Source organism: Abrus precatorius, unplaced genomic scaffold (genome assembly GCF_003935025.1).
Source record: "Abrus precatorius isolate BTA unplaced genomic scaffold, Abrus_2018 Scaffold8, whole genome shotgun sequence".
NCBI lineage: Eukaryota > Viridiplantae > Streptophyta > Magnoliopsida > Fabales > Fabaceae > Abrus > Abrus precatorius.
In genome coordinates, this window is record NW_020874428.1 from 26,301,882 (window position 1) to 26,316,411 (window position 14,530).

The 14,530-nt window shown below is 29.6% G+C and overlaps 2 protein-coding genes across 5 annotated transcripts; one reads left to right on the forward strand and one right to left on the reverse strand.

The window, feature by feature from the left end:
- Nucleotides 1–3,943: 3,943 nt before the first annotated feature.
- On the reverse strand, nucleotides 3,944–6,795 carry LOC113847351 (septum-promoting GTP-binding protein 1). 3 transcript variants are annotated; one of them, XM_027476397.1, is made up of 6 exons: nucleotides 6,354–6,795; nucleotides 5,996–6,116; nucleotides 5,738–5,834; nucleotides 5,602–5,641; nucleotides 5,116–5,199; nucleotides 3,944–4,403 (listed from the first exon to the last, which is right to left on the reverse strand). In XM_027476397.1, the coding sequence occupies exons 1-6, from the start codon at nucleotides 6,690–6,692 to the stop codon at nucleotides 4,239–4,241; spliced, it is 846 nt and encodes a 281-aa protein (XP_027332198.1). In that variant the 5' UTR covers nucleotides 6,693–6,795; the 3' UTR covers nucleotides 3,944–4,238. The 3 variants fall into 3 exon arrangements, with proteins under 3 accessions (XP_027332198.1, XP_027332200.1, XP_027332199.1); XM_027476399.1 differs by having other exon boundaries at nucleotides 4,068–4,203; nucleotides 6,354–6,778; XM_027476398.1 differs by having other exon boundaries at nucleotides 4,074–4,206; nucleotides 6,354–6,778.
- Nucleotides 6,796–9,549: 2,754 nt separating this feature from the next.
- Nucleotides 9,550–12,613, forward strand: LOC113846686 (chloroplastic lipocalin). Of its 2 annotated transcripts, none has more exons than XM_027475214.1 (5): nucleotides 9,550–9,670; nucleotides 10,233–10,359; nucleotides 10,838–11,077; nucleotides 11,419–11,709; nucleotides 12,074–12,613. In XM_027475214.1, exons 1-5 carry the CDS (start codon nucleotides 9,603–9,605, stop codon nucleotides 12,350–12,352), a joined length of 1,005 nt encoding a protein of 334 aa, XP_027331015.1. In that variant the 5' UTR covers nucleotides 9,550–9,602; the 3' UTR covers nucleotides 12,353–12,613. The 2 variants fall into 2 exon arrangements, with proteins under 2 accessions (XP_027331015.1, XP_027331017.1); XM_027475216.1 differs by having other exon boundaries at nucleotides 10,880–11,077; nucleotides 12,074–12,577.
- Nucleotides 12,614–14,530: the final 1,917 nt, after the last annotated feature.

Sequence of the window (14,530 nt, forward strand, 5' to 3'; positions counted from 1 at the left end):
CACTTTTTCTTAACCGGAGTATTATTTTATCAAATTTATTAGTCTTTTAAAAAAGAGTGTCATTTATTTATTTATTTAGTCTCTATTAATTACCTTTTTCATTAATATTTGAATAATTATTTTTTTTACAAATATTAGAGAGCTTGAAATATTTTTTTAAGTATTTTTAATATGGCTATATGTAATGTAAAATATTTTTACATATTTTTTAATGTAAATTGTCTTTTATCTTAGAATTTTTATTTTTAAAATTACTTTCTTTTAAATAATAAGTATATGAAATTTATGATCTACACGATAGATTATAAATTTACTTGAGTTTTCCTTTTTTAGGAATTGGGTATTTTTTTTTTTTAAGATATACATGGTGATACATGACGAGTATATATTTTTTAACATGATAAATATTTATGATAATAAATAAATTAATAATGTCTTAAATTTATGTGAATATATTAACTTATATTTTTTATTTTGAATATTATCAAATTTAAATAGGTTTATAAAAAAATAATTATAATTTTCTTGTCCAAACATCTCTTTCTCGAACAATTTCTTATGGACGAAGGAATTTACATGAAAAATTAATTTTTAACTTATAGGGATAATTATTAAATTAAAAAGGATGAACATTTGTTAATAAAATATTTTATAATGGAAAATATTACATAAAAATGTATTTCAATTTAAAATATTTAAAAATATTTATATCACCTAAAAATAAAAATTTTCAATAAAAGTGGGTTAAGATTTAAATTACAATAATATTAACATCCAAAATGTTTTGTGTAGATATAAGGAGAACATGTTTTGATTTTTGAAAGTATTTTAAGATGCATATACATAAAGAAACATCCAAAATATAATAACAAGGTACATTTTATTTGGTCACATTATTAGCTTCATGCCATGTATCATTGCATGGCATCTTAGAGAACTAGATCCTATGTAGTAGTTGTCAAGATGTTGTCTGCTATGAGCTAGGAGGGAGTAATGCAAATCATGACAACTAAAATCAAAGATCCATGAAATTTTCTCTTTCCACTGTAAACATGTTCATATAAAAACCAGCACTTGGGTATTTAATATAAAGCAATTGACTCAAGGTAGTCCCACCAATGCTTCTTCACCAGTGATTCAATGATATTCAGCTCAGCCTAAATCTTTCAAAAAGCTATGTGTATTTAGGTCCTACACAAAAGCTGTACATAAAAGTTTTAAGAAAAAGGAATTGCACAATGTAAATAAGAAGAATATGTAAAGACACAAGAAAATCAGTAAGAAAATATCATTCAGATACCCTGCACTTATAGAGTGAGGTTCAATTAGTTGTCCATCATCATCCTGTAGCACATAGATAGATCATAGCATCATGTAAAACTCCAACTTCCCCATTAGTTAATGTTGCCATATAGATGTGGTCCAGCAACAGAATCCAAAATATAATGAGCTGTCTCTACATTAGTCTCCCTATCCCTTTCTGATGTTGATATTTTAAAACCGGTTTTGAGAAAAATTGAAGTGGATTGGTTTGAAACACAATTCATATAAATGGTTTTAAAATGGATTTGGAGTTCATTCACAGCCCTACTAGCATCCTTCAGGGTAACAGTTCCAGAATGTATTGCTTCACCTATATTACGTAATTATCTTTTTATATAGACCAATATGTGTATCGCATACATGTTTGCAAATGTAAGTCTGAAGCATTCAACATATTTGGACTTGGACAAACTTGTCACATCACAAACCAAGTTTAATGAAGATTAAAAAAAACACTTTGGAGGACCAAGTAGAAGACTAACATTTGAGAAGGCCACATTTCCAAGCTGCAACAGAACAAGTTTTCTGCATAAGTCTCACCTCAGCCACTTAACAAAGCAGCAGAGCATTTTACTGGGACTTTCAAGTGTCTTCAACGGGTCTATAGCAACTGCATAACAATTGAGTGTGCATTTGGTGTTTGTGATTTTGTTTAATTTAATTTAGTATTTAAAATCTCATTTAAGTTGAACAGAAAAAGGAATATACAGTTCAGTTTAATGTAGTTTGATTTGGGTGAATTATTAAAATTGAATTAAATTAAACTGGTTTTTTGTGGTTTAATTTTTTATTTTTTTTCTTTGTATATTTTGTTGATCAGTGTTTAAAAAGGTAAAGAATAAAAAACTAAAAGTAAAACAATTTATTATGAAAAGGTGCATTAATGATATTTGATAAAGAAACTGGTTTAATTTTTTTGTTGAGCTAATCTTCTTAAGGGCTTTTCTTTTTTCTCCAAAATTGTGCTGAGTTTCATATCTAATAATTCTATCAAGATCTCAATTAGTTGTTGGGGCGAAAGAATTAGCACGATATTTACCTTTTTAATTTTTATTTTATTACTTTTATCATTCAATTTATTTTCAAAATTTTCAATATATCTGAAAAGATACTTGTTTTATTTTTTTCCTCTATTTTCAATAAATTATGAAAATACAATATCTAAACTGTTTTGAGACTATATTCATAATATGAAATTTATAAAAATAAAAATCTGCTGTCTGAAAAGAAAAATTAATAGCTATATAGCTTATTTTTATTATATTGATTCTAATGAATTATCAAATTTTGTAATGCTGTATATACAGTCTTGTGGCAGGGATCAAGGCTTGGATCAGATGCGCCCTCCTCTCTCCATAAATATGTGTTCATTTGCACTTTTTAAGCATGATAATTTAATTTTAAAAACTATTTATTAAAATAATGTTTTTTAAAAATTAATTACTAAAATGAGTAAATTTACCTGTGTTTGAAGAATATTGAGTAAAAAGAACACTAATTACACACCATAATTTTACAATCTAATATGTGATTCACGTTGAAAGGGTTACACGACAAGGAGGGTCACATGCTCTTCCTTATTTTGTATTTGTTGTATATATTAAAAATTAACATATAATATATTCTTCTAAATGTTACTTTTTAGCGTTAAATTTTAAATTTAAATCCTAATCTCTCGTCTGTTTTGATTAGATTTTAAAATTAAAATTTTATTTTTTAATATTGATTTAAGTTTAACTTTTTATTAATTTTTGAATTAAAATTTTATAATTTCAATTTTAATTTCTCTCCCATTTTAATTAAATTTAAAATTTAAAAATCATTTTTTTAAACTTAACCTTGTTAAAATGAGAGGAAAAAATTAATTTTGAATTCAAATTTCAATCAATATAAGAGAAAAATTAAAATGCAATCTTCAATTTCAATTTTGATTAAAGCAAAAGAAAATTTTAAATTTTAAAATCAAATTTAAATCAATGAAAAACAAAAATTTTATTTTTAATTTTAATTTTAAAATTTAGTAAAAAAAAGAAATAAAAATAAAATTTTAAATTTAAATTTCAAAAGATAACATCTAGACCATGCCCTATGTGAAAATGTATGAAGCAAAATAAAGAAGAATAATACTAATGGAAGTTGGTCAAAGTGACAAGTTTTTCGACATTGCTAAAATAATGCTTCAAGTTTGAATTATTATATATGCAAAATATTTTTAATTTTTAGTGATAGACTCATCCATCACATCCAAGTTACATACATATATATAATTTAATCAATATTTTGTAAACATCGTTAAATTTATGCATTTTAAAATTGTATTATTAAGGTTAAAAAGCTATTCATTTGAGTAAATAATTTAATTAAACATTTATTTAATAAATATCATTATTTAACAGTTTATGATAAATTTATTCATAAAATTAATTAAAATAAAATAAAAAATTACTCTAATAAATTATATTAAAAAATTAACAACCATAGACTGTTTTCATAATTTTTTTCATGAACTCATTCAAACACTCACTCCCTAACTATGGTTAGTGTCTTTTTGGTTTTAACATGACCCTCTTCCATATATACAAATTACTAAACAAAATATAGTACAGTGGACTTCAAAAAGAAACAAAGATTATTGTGATATATATATATATATATATAAGCAAACATATTTCCTTGATCTCATCATAAGTGGAAATACCAGCCACAGAAAAACTGAGTTACAACATCTCAGATTCTCGGCCTCTAAATATGTGTGTCAAAATGGCCTATTGACAACATGTGAATTAGGTGCCTCGGTGATGAATGGGTGATAGATTGCAGTCAATAAGGAATGGTTGACTTGTTTTCTTGCTTTTTCTTTTCTTTTTCTTCTCTTTTGTCCTGCTATTTACATATGAATCAGTGTAAAGAACAATTCAGAAATCAATTATGGGTTCTCCAACTGTCAGATTTCGTTCTACTGTCCATGGCAAGTTAAAGAGCTTGGCCATTATGAACTTGAAAATTTTGTTGACATTTATATTGTGTGTTGCACTTGAGAAGAAAAGGGTTGCCTTCATTGCCTTTGCATATGCCCTTGCCTGGGGGTGCCGTATAAGCAAGTTAAATTTTGAAAAGCCATGGAATATGATAAAAACTATGAAACTTTATTTAAAGTAAAAACTGTGAATTTATACCCAGAAAAGAAAAACAAAGTTATGAACTGTGAATATAACTGATCTGACTTTAATCAACATGTAGGGCCCAAAGTTAATGCTAGACGCGGAAACACAATTTCATATATGTCAAATGCTGAGGTTCAAGAAAAGACTCCAATTTATTATAAGAATTATTCTTTTTTCCCTTGTCAATCAAGGATTTAAACATGCATCAACAGGGGAAAACGACCAAGACTATGATTAAGAGAAAGTTACTAAACCTATTTTTAATATATGATTTTTGATGTCCCTAAACCATCTTCTCACTAGAACATTTTTTTATTTATCTTAAATTATTTGTTATTTTAAAATATCAAAAAACACTATTATTTTTTCAGCAATATCCTTATTTATTAAAAATATTTTTACTAACAAATAAAATAACCTTAAAATTAATTATCACTTAAGGATTGTAATAACTTCAACACTCTTAACAAGGATATTTTAGTAAATATCCTTGATAATACTAAGTGATAACTGGTATGAAATAGAGAGCATATTTTATTAAAATCAAATGATGTTACTGAATTTAAAGAATTAATAACATTAAATACTATCACTTTCAATAAGCATTTATTATTTATTAATCATTTACCTGTGTTACAATTGTCCATTGCACATCTGGAGGAAGTCTAACGAAATCATCAAACTTGGTTCCTATTAGAATGGGAATTGCAGTCTGCAAGTGAATAACATGTCATCAGAAATTTCACCAAAAATAGGTCAAATTTGGGATATTATCAGCTTTAAACATGATATATAGTTATATTAAAAAGCCATTTTGATATCTTAAACAAATAGCATACGCCACTTATCAAAATCAGTCCCTTTCTCTGTCTAATGTTAAGGAAAAAAATTAATGCCACTTAGCATTCATAATATTAGTAGTTATTAAATGCTCATCAATATAATAATGCAGTTACTCTTTCCATTTGTACTACTACGAAACTTCTCTCTTTTTTCAAGAGAGTTTCCATGTGAAAAGCCTTTGGAACTACACTTAAGCGGCATTCACTTTATGAAATAAAATCAACTCAACTAACACGAAAAGTATATAAACCATGTAACAAATTTATGGTACCTGATTCCACTTTCTTGCTTCACTATACCATCCAACAACACTGCAAAGTACCAAAAACGCAAATAATCAATGCTACTATCACACTTACGAAAAGCTTCCACCGAACTCAGCACACAGATAATGTCTCTCAGGCTACCTATTTAGTGTACAACGACTGGTGAGATCAAACATAATCAAAATAGCAACCGCATCTTTACAAGCCATGGGAATTTGATCCAGGGAACTTTTATCACCTTCACACGCCACATAAAAGTTAATATTACTCCACCATCAATAATCAATTAGGAACTCAAAACAACAAACCCAGAAAAGAAAAGGGAACAACCAAAAACAATGAAAATAAAAAAGCAAATGTAGAACACACAGAAACGAAAGGAAAGTTTAAACAAAGCACCTGCAACATCCCATATCCTAAACGAAATTCTAGCTCCTTGAACAGACAACGTCTTGTCCATTAAATTTAGTCCTTCCATTTGCAAGCTCCTCTTCTCCTGTTCATTCCCCACATACTTGATCTGAGAATAACAACCCTAAAGTTAGTTAACACTAATAGTTGAATAAAATTCATTTTAAATCATTAAAATAATTAACATACGCAACTAAATTGATTTTAATTATATATACTTTTATTCAAAAGTACGAGAATTGAATTGATATAAATCAAACACCTGCATGAACTCTTCAAAACAAATACTGATACTACTCCACATGACCCGTTTAAAAAAAATTGGTAAAGTTAGAAAGTTGCTCACCACAAAAGTAGTTTTTCCAATATGGCAATCACCCAACAAACTGATCTTGAGGTTCACCAAATCGGAGTCAGAGTCATAGCCGCTATTGGTGGCTGTGTAGTGTTCGTGTAGGAACCCGTCGTCAACGGTGGCCGGCGGCGAAGAAGAATCCCGGAGGGGCAATTTCCGGTACCGAACCGGCTTCCCCACAGAGCAAACAACGAGTCTATTCCATATAAACCGGAAAAAGTGGCCAACGAAGGATACCCTTTGGAGCACACCCCACCGGACGTCGACCTGAACGATTTTCCGGCAGAGCTGCGACATCTTCCTAGTGGTTTCGTGAATGATCTTGGCCATGGAGAAGTGGGTTGAGTTCTGATTTTCCGATGCTCATTGGCAACATAGGTAGCTGCTAATTGCTATCTTGTTCTTGGTGTTGTTGATGGTGTTGTTGTGGTGCGTTTGGTTCCTCGGTCCCACTGTTTAATATAGGGGACAGTTGACCGGTATTTTTCAATTCGCTTTCCCAAACGCTCCGAATTGCTGCTTTCTCGGTTACTGCGTAGGGATGGGTACTTTGGCAAATTCCCTTTGAGGGTTAGTTTGGGAAATTATTAAGTGGATTGGAGTGGGTCGTGTGAGTAAAACACGTAACGACTCATAATATTTAGGAGAGAAAAAATATGTGTGTCTTTGTCGATATGCATTCGACAGCTTCTTACGATGTGTGGTGTTTTAGGATAGAAAAAATATATGTTAAAATTTATTATTTGATTTTAAAATTTCTAGAAGCAAAAAAAAAAAAAAAAAATATAATTGATGATGTGATGTGAAAAATATATATATATAACAAGGTGGGTATACAAATTATTTAGAATAGTATAAGAAAATCATTTGAGTTGGAGGAGTTATCTGGTGTGGAGAGGGCACTTTATGTGATCTAGTGTCCTAATTTATTCTTTAATCCCACTGCTTTAAACAGTATTCATGACTTGAAAAAGTAGCAAATAATTCTTTTTTGAGATATATATGAATTATAATTAGTGTTGGTTATTATTATCATTCCATTGTTAGTTTGAATTGAAGCGTTACCTGAATGATTACATGCATTAAGTGATATATGTTTTTCTTTAATATATTCCCTCAACTCTAAGTATAAAATAATTTTTTGCTAACAAAATGATAATCTTTTAATAATGGCTTATTCAATAAAGATTAAATTAAAAACATATACACTGTTATTTAATAATAGTAGTAAACATTGGTCATTAAATATACTTAAATACTTAACATGTTAAACACGTCTAATATATTTGAAGCTATAGGTGATAAAAACGCGCTTTTGAATTTATTTTGGTGAAGTCAATTACAATGATCATGGTAAAATTAAATAAAAAAAAAGTGTTTAGATTTGATTGTAGTTGATTTCTGAAAGTGACGAATAGACCAGTGGAAAAGTTGAGTTAGATTGTAGTACTTAACTAATTTGCACATTAGGAATTTTACTATTATCATTTTATCAATTGTTGGTATGATTAATGACAATCTACAGAATGGTGCTCTGATTGGTGGATCTGAATCAAGTCATCACAGATTATTTGATTAAGTTAAAGGCTGCTCCAAGCCTGCATGTTTCTAGCTTAGTGATTAAAATTTAAATTAATACACATTGAAAAAATAAAATAAAAATTACGAACTACACATCACATGTGTCCAAGTCCCACCACGGTTTTTCCCTTCAAAGATTTATGTCTTTTGGTTATATTAAGGAAATAAATATGATCAATAAAATAGAATAAGATGATAAGAAAGTAGAAAAGCATTAAAATGTCAATCTAGTTCAACGAGAGGAAAATTAAAATGTTTTTGAATTTTATTTAATTTACGTGTATTTCTTTGATTTGTGCTACTAGATGGCAAACCTTGGTACGAGATGAGTTTGTGGAAATCAATTTTACTTTTTCCTTAAGATTTTCATTTGGGATAGAGAATGCCCCAGCAGATCTAAAACCCATGTATTAATTTATTGTGGAATCTTGCTAATTCCAAATATTGCCCTAAATGAACCTATCTGATTATAAATAATAACACTTTAATTAGGAGGGTTACCTTTTTAAAGGTGGTCCATATGCATAAAAGTATAGAGCAAGGTATCTATAGTTTTATAGATTAATCAAACCCACCAACCTATCTAGCTGTAACATTTTTTTTATATACATTTTTAATGTGAATTTATTCTGTTAGTTACATAGATCAATAAGTTTGGATAATGAAAAGAAATGAAGGGTTTTCACCAAACTTATAGTAGTAGTAACCATTATTATTGATCAACTAAATTATATATTCCACTAAGCTTCATGTAACTACAAGTACTGTGAATGATAATTATTAATTAAGATATGGTTTGAACTTATGATGGAGTATCTAGAATGAGGATTATTTAAAGATTGAGTTAGACATGTTGATGCCAAGAACACGAACACACGTGTTCACAAACAGAGAGAAAGTGAAAAGCACACGGCTTGGAATGATGCTAATAACAAGACGTGTAATTGATGCAATTGAGTGATGGGGTCCTTTGCAAATTGATTTTTGTGTTAATTGTTCGTGGAAGTTTGGTAAAGTTTCAAAGTGGGTTTTGTAAAGTTGTGAATTTGTCTTCCTAAAATTCTACAATGCGTGTATTGTACGTGAAATACTTTGGGTGGGGTTTCATACCATCTTTATACAAATTGGCAATCTTATTCACTTAATTTGTTGAAAAGGGTCTCAAAAAAAGCACTTAATAAAATGATTTTTTGTTCCAAAGTACAAGTACTTGAATAATCAAATGCAGAAACAAGACTAATATGAAAGATATATTTGGTTGTTGATGAAAGTTTAAATAAGACTAATATGAAAAGTGAAGAAATAATATGTATAATTAATGTGTGAGAGTAACTTCGTGGGAAGCAAATTTTTCAGATATCCGAAAATAGTAATTTTTTATTAAAAAACAGATTCATTATATTAAAATTATAAAATATGTTTTTTTTTTACAACATATTAGTATTATCAGTTAAACAAAATGGTCAACGTTGAGTATATATAGTGGATTGGGCCTTAGAAGCCCACTGATCCAAATAAAAAGAATATGATTCTTGTGGCAGGCCCAGTTTGATTAATGGGACCTTAGACGATGATGTTTGAAGAGGATCATTTGCGATAGTAACCAGAAGTATAGAAAGTTCACTATGGGAAGAGTTAGACAAGTGAGAAGGCAAAGACATGGTAGAGGTTCTTCTGGGAGCATCACCTCCCCGACTTTACTCTTCTTCTTATCCTTCTATTCCTCGGTAAAAAATCCAACACTTTTTTTTTTTGTTTTTCTTTCTTTACCTTTTTCATTTTTAGCATAATTAATGTTGTAATTTTGTTACTGAGCCTTTGTTTTTTATGCCCCTATATTTCTTTTCCGATTCTGGATTACGCCTTTATATATTTTTTAAATTTCCCCTTAATTTGAAGTATTTTAACAATGAGTCTTTTTTTTTTCCCATGTTTGTTGCAGATTCTCTCTCTTTCTTGTTTTGTTTTCTCCTCCAATTTTTAGTTTGTGTAATGTAGCTTTATGTTCATATGCTCAATATTCCTGAATGAATTTTCATTTTTATAATCCCAGAATTTTGTCATGTGATAACGAACTTTTAGTGAGTTAGATGATAGATTGCTCTTTTCTCATTGTTGTCTTCCTCTTCCATTGAGATTCAAAGATCAATTTTTATCTCTTCATTAGTAGATGACTAGATGCTGTAAATGTAAAACTTTTGCTAAAACAAGATACTCAATCTGGGATTTCTTGTGAAATTTTTTCTTCTTTTTTCTCATTGTTCAGATAGGATGAAATTTTGTTTCCAGGCAATGCAGGACAGTGTCAGGTAGAACATTGGTGAAGTGCTCGTTGGAACTCCCAAGTAAGGTTCTGACAAAGCATGTCTTATCTGGGCTGGCTGCTTCCTTGATACTTATTTCACCAGCAAATCAGGTTTGTATTGTATGCCAAAGCCCAAGAATGTTACCATTTACATTTCAGATATGCATGCAATTTCATGATGGGATATCGTCAATACCCATCTTGACTTACTTAATGTTCTCAGAATATTTTTTCCCCCGAATAAATGGTGGTTCTTAATCCAATTTTTATGACTCCATAATTACATGGACATTGGCCAAAGAAAAGTAACTGCTATTAATTATTGTAATTTGCATTATCAGGTGCCATTACATTTTCATGTGGCTCTCTTTACTCACGTAGGTTTTTGTTTTTGTTTTGTTTTGTTTTTGTTTTTGTATTCACTCTCTAATTGTTCCCACATTGAAGTTCTTACGTAGGCTTGATCTAAATGGAAATGCAGCAAATAGAGAATATTATTGATTAATATAGAAATCTAGTAAATAAATATATGTCTATTCTTATGATGAGTGAGCTGTTTTAACTTTTTGCTCTCTTATTTCATTAACAGTCTATTGCAGCAGATCTATCTCGTGCACAAAATATATGCCAGGTTGCTGTTGCAAGTAATAATGCAGTTACTTCACCATTTGAGAATGAATCTAATGAAAAAGGTGCAAATCTAATGATGATGAGGGGTATGACAGCCAAGGATTTTGACCCTGTTAGATATTCAGGAAGATGGTTTGAAGTTGCTTCACTTAAACGTGGATTTGCTGGACAAGGCCAAGAAGACTGTCATTGCACTCAGGTAAATGCTAAAATAAATATAGCAGTGAATATACAGGACATATATATATATATATATATATATATATATATATATATATATATATATATATATATTAAAAGAGTGGTTTATATTTAGGTTCTTCCATCTTATTTCCCTAATCAATTTCATATTATTCATAACATATTACTGAATTTCAGATTTATAGACAAAATCCTGAGGTTTTTCATTGTTCATTAGGCATGTGTGGAAAATTCTGTCAATAACAGTCCACTACATCTTGGAGACAAGCCTTGTCATTGACTTTATTTGGCACCAAAAAGCTTCCTGATATTAATTTGGGTAAACTAATGATATTTCAGGGCGTATATACATTTGATAAGGAAACCCCATCTATCCAAGTTGATACTTTTTGTGTTCATGGAGGGCCTAATGGATATATAACCGGAATTAGGGGAAGGGTTCAATGTCTTTCAGAAGAAGATTTAGAGAAAAATGTGACGCAGCAAGAGAAGCAGGAAATGATCAAAGAAAAATGCTATCTCCGCTTTCCTACATTGCCATTCATTCCCAAGGAACCTTATGATGTGATTGCTACTGATTATGACAATTTTTCTCTTGTTTCAGGAGCTAAGGACAGAAGTTTTGTTCAGGTATTTGCTGACACAAGAAATATAGCGTTACTCAAGTGCTCTTGATTATGTGTTAAGCAAGCATTCTTACTTTGTAGTTATTTTTAACTTTATATTAAAGGCTTTTTCTGAAATTTCAATGATGACATGTATGTCATCTAAATCTAATGTTAGTTTATTATGCTAAGATAAATAAAAAGAAACAATACTACATCATGCAGTTCTTTAATTAATAGCTATTAATTAGCATGGGAGTATATCATTCTGTTTTTGCTTTTAGTGTTGAATTATGTCTTGATAATTTGGGAGCTAGAAAAGTGTTCTTGAACTAGGGAAGCTTGCAGGAATCAGGTTAACATATATTTCCCAATGATCAATATTGCAGATATACTCAAGGACACCTAACCCTGGACCTGAATTTATTGAGAAGTACAAATCTTACCTAGCAAACTTTGGATATGATCCAAGTAAAATCAAAGATACACCCCAGGATTGTGAAGTAATGTCCAATAGTCAACTGGCAGCTATGATGTCCATGTCTGGAATGCAGCAGGCACTAACAAACCAGTTTCCTGATCTGGGACTGAAGTCCCCTATTGAACTCAATCCCTTCACAAGTGTATTTGACACTTTGAAGAAGCTTCTTGAGCTTTATTTTAAGTAGTAACTAATTACCGTAGTTCAATTACGTTTGCTTCTTCTTGTGTTTTAAGACAAGACAATTTGCTATTTGTACATTCTTCTTGTACGTGACAAATATTTAGCTATCCTTGATAGCAGCCTATGTGTACCATGTAAAGTATAATCTACCTGTGTCTGGTGAAATCCTTTGTATTTGACTAACAATAAGCGATCTTGAGTGTATCCTTTATAATTGATTCATTTCAATATCCCATTTTTAGTCTGATTATTGTCAATTCTTCCGTGGAAAATAAAGCTTCCCGTGTATGATTGTAAGTTATTTAATTAATATTTTTAAATCTGAATTATCAAATATTACTATTATCAATACCCAACTTCAAATGTTCAGTCTTAAATTGGAGTAATCTAGTTTACAATAGATGTCTTTGCGTTGTTTTAATGTCATAGTCATTAGTGATATATATGCTAATAAATGATAAGGACCATTGGTATTTAATAAAAAAACGCAAAATCAGTAACGTCAACATTTTTGTTTCACTAAAATAATACATTTGCATAAGAAATCTGACAATTGTTAAAAGATGGAATATTCTGTAAAGCTATATTTTTATAGCCTTTATTCTAGGAATAATGAGAACACAAATCGCAATCAGGTCACTTAAGAAAATAGTAGCCCTTGCTATTGCTTAAAGAGGGAAAAGAAGAAATTGTAAACATTTTTTTTAACACATCCTTTCTAATGCATTTAGTTATTGGTTAAAATTAATTAAAAGTTACAAAAAATTAAGTAAATTTTACTCTCTCATATTCTTAATTTAATAATTTCCTTTTATATTTTTGTAATTTTTAATAAAATTTATCAATAATTAAGAATATGTTAAAAAGTACGTTTTTAAACCTTTCCTTCGATCTAATAGACATGACAAACTCTTCGTTTTTGTTCAAATAATGACAATTGATTAAAAAAAAAAAAACACAAAAAATGACAAAATCTCTTATGGATGACTGTTTTTTATTTACATTTTTGTATATAGGCATCTTCAAAAGTATTTGAGCATAATGGCACATAGGAATAGCTTCTTAAAACTTTGCCTTCAACTCAAGTATGATTGTCCAAAGGCCCCAAAACAAAAATAAAAATCGGTACTGAATTTCTGAACAGTTTACACGATCAAATGAAAAACATTTAAGTTGCGAAGACCGAGATGAAATAGGCCGGTTTCATTGTTACAACTTTCAAATATTGCTAATGCCACATAATCACCTATTAGTTATCTCTTTAATGAAATATGCAAAAAAAAAGCAGAACAGAATCGAAAAAGTTGATCATACTTTTAAAAATACAACGATAAATGATTGAATTTTCTTTTTTTTTAATAAGAAACAGTTGAGTTGTCTTTATGACTACTTTGCACAGCCGTGGCTAAAAGCTAATAAAGGCATTCACAAATTTAATCATCAATAAGTTATTTGAGCAGCTTATCCACGTCTATTCCCATGCATGCCTAAAGATGAAGCTCCTCTTAGGGACTAAAAGGAGTTTAAAATGAATGGTGTGCCATATATTTTTAAAATGCACAATATGGATAAAATAGTAAGGACCTGTTCCTATTGATGAATGAGAAAGGGCACTCCTGAATTTGGTTATTAAGTGTTTTTCTAGCTTGTGAAATGGAATCTATGGCCATTAAGTTCAAGTACTAGTGAAATGAACTACCCGTGAGTAACACAACAGCAAAGGCCCTGAAGAGGGTCCACCAACAGTGGCTCTTTCTAGGGTGTAATGGCACAAGTTCCCCAAACTTTGCTCGATCACTTTTGGGTAGTAAGGTAGGGTAATAATAAATATACTTCTCTTATTTAAACAATTACAAATTGACATACTGACACCTGATGACACTGTATATAATTATTTCTGTCTCTTACTTTTTTTGAATCTCTTTTTATATACACATCATAAAATACACCTAAAAAGCAGTGTGTTCAAGATACATTATTGAATGTATACAGATAACAGTGGAATGAAGGGAAGAAAAGGGTTCCATAATGCAGAAAATAATTTAAATATACTAAAGCATGATTCGGATAGCATAATAATACAGTTGCAAAACAACAAATTTTGAGTGAAGAAAAAATATGAATCCTGCATCTTGGTTTTGCCAATAGCAAGGTTTTTGGCTTATTTCAAAATAATAGTTAA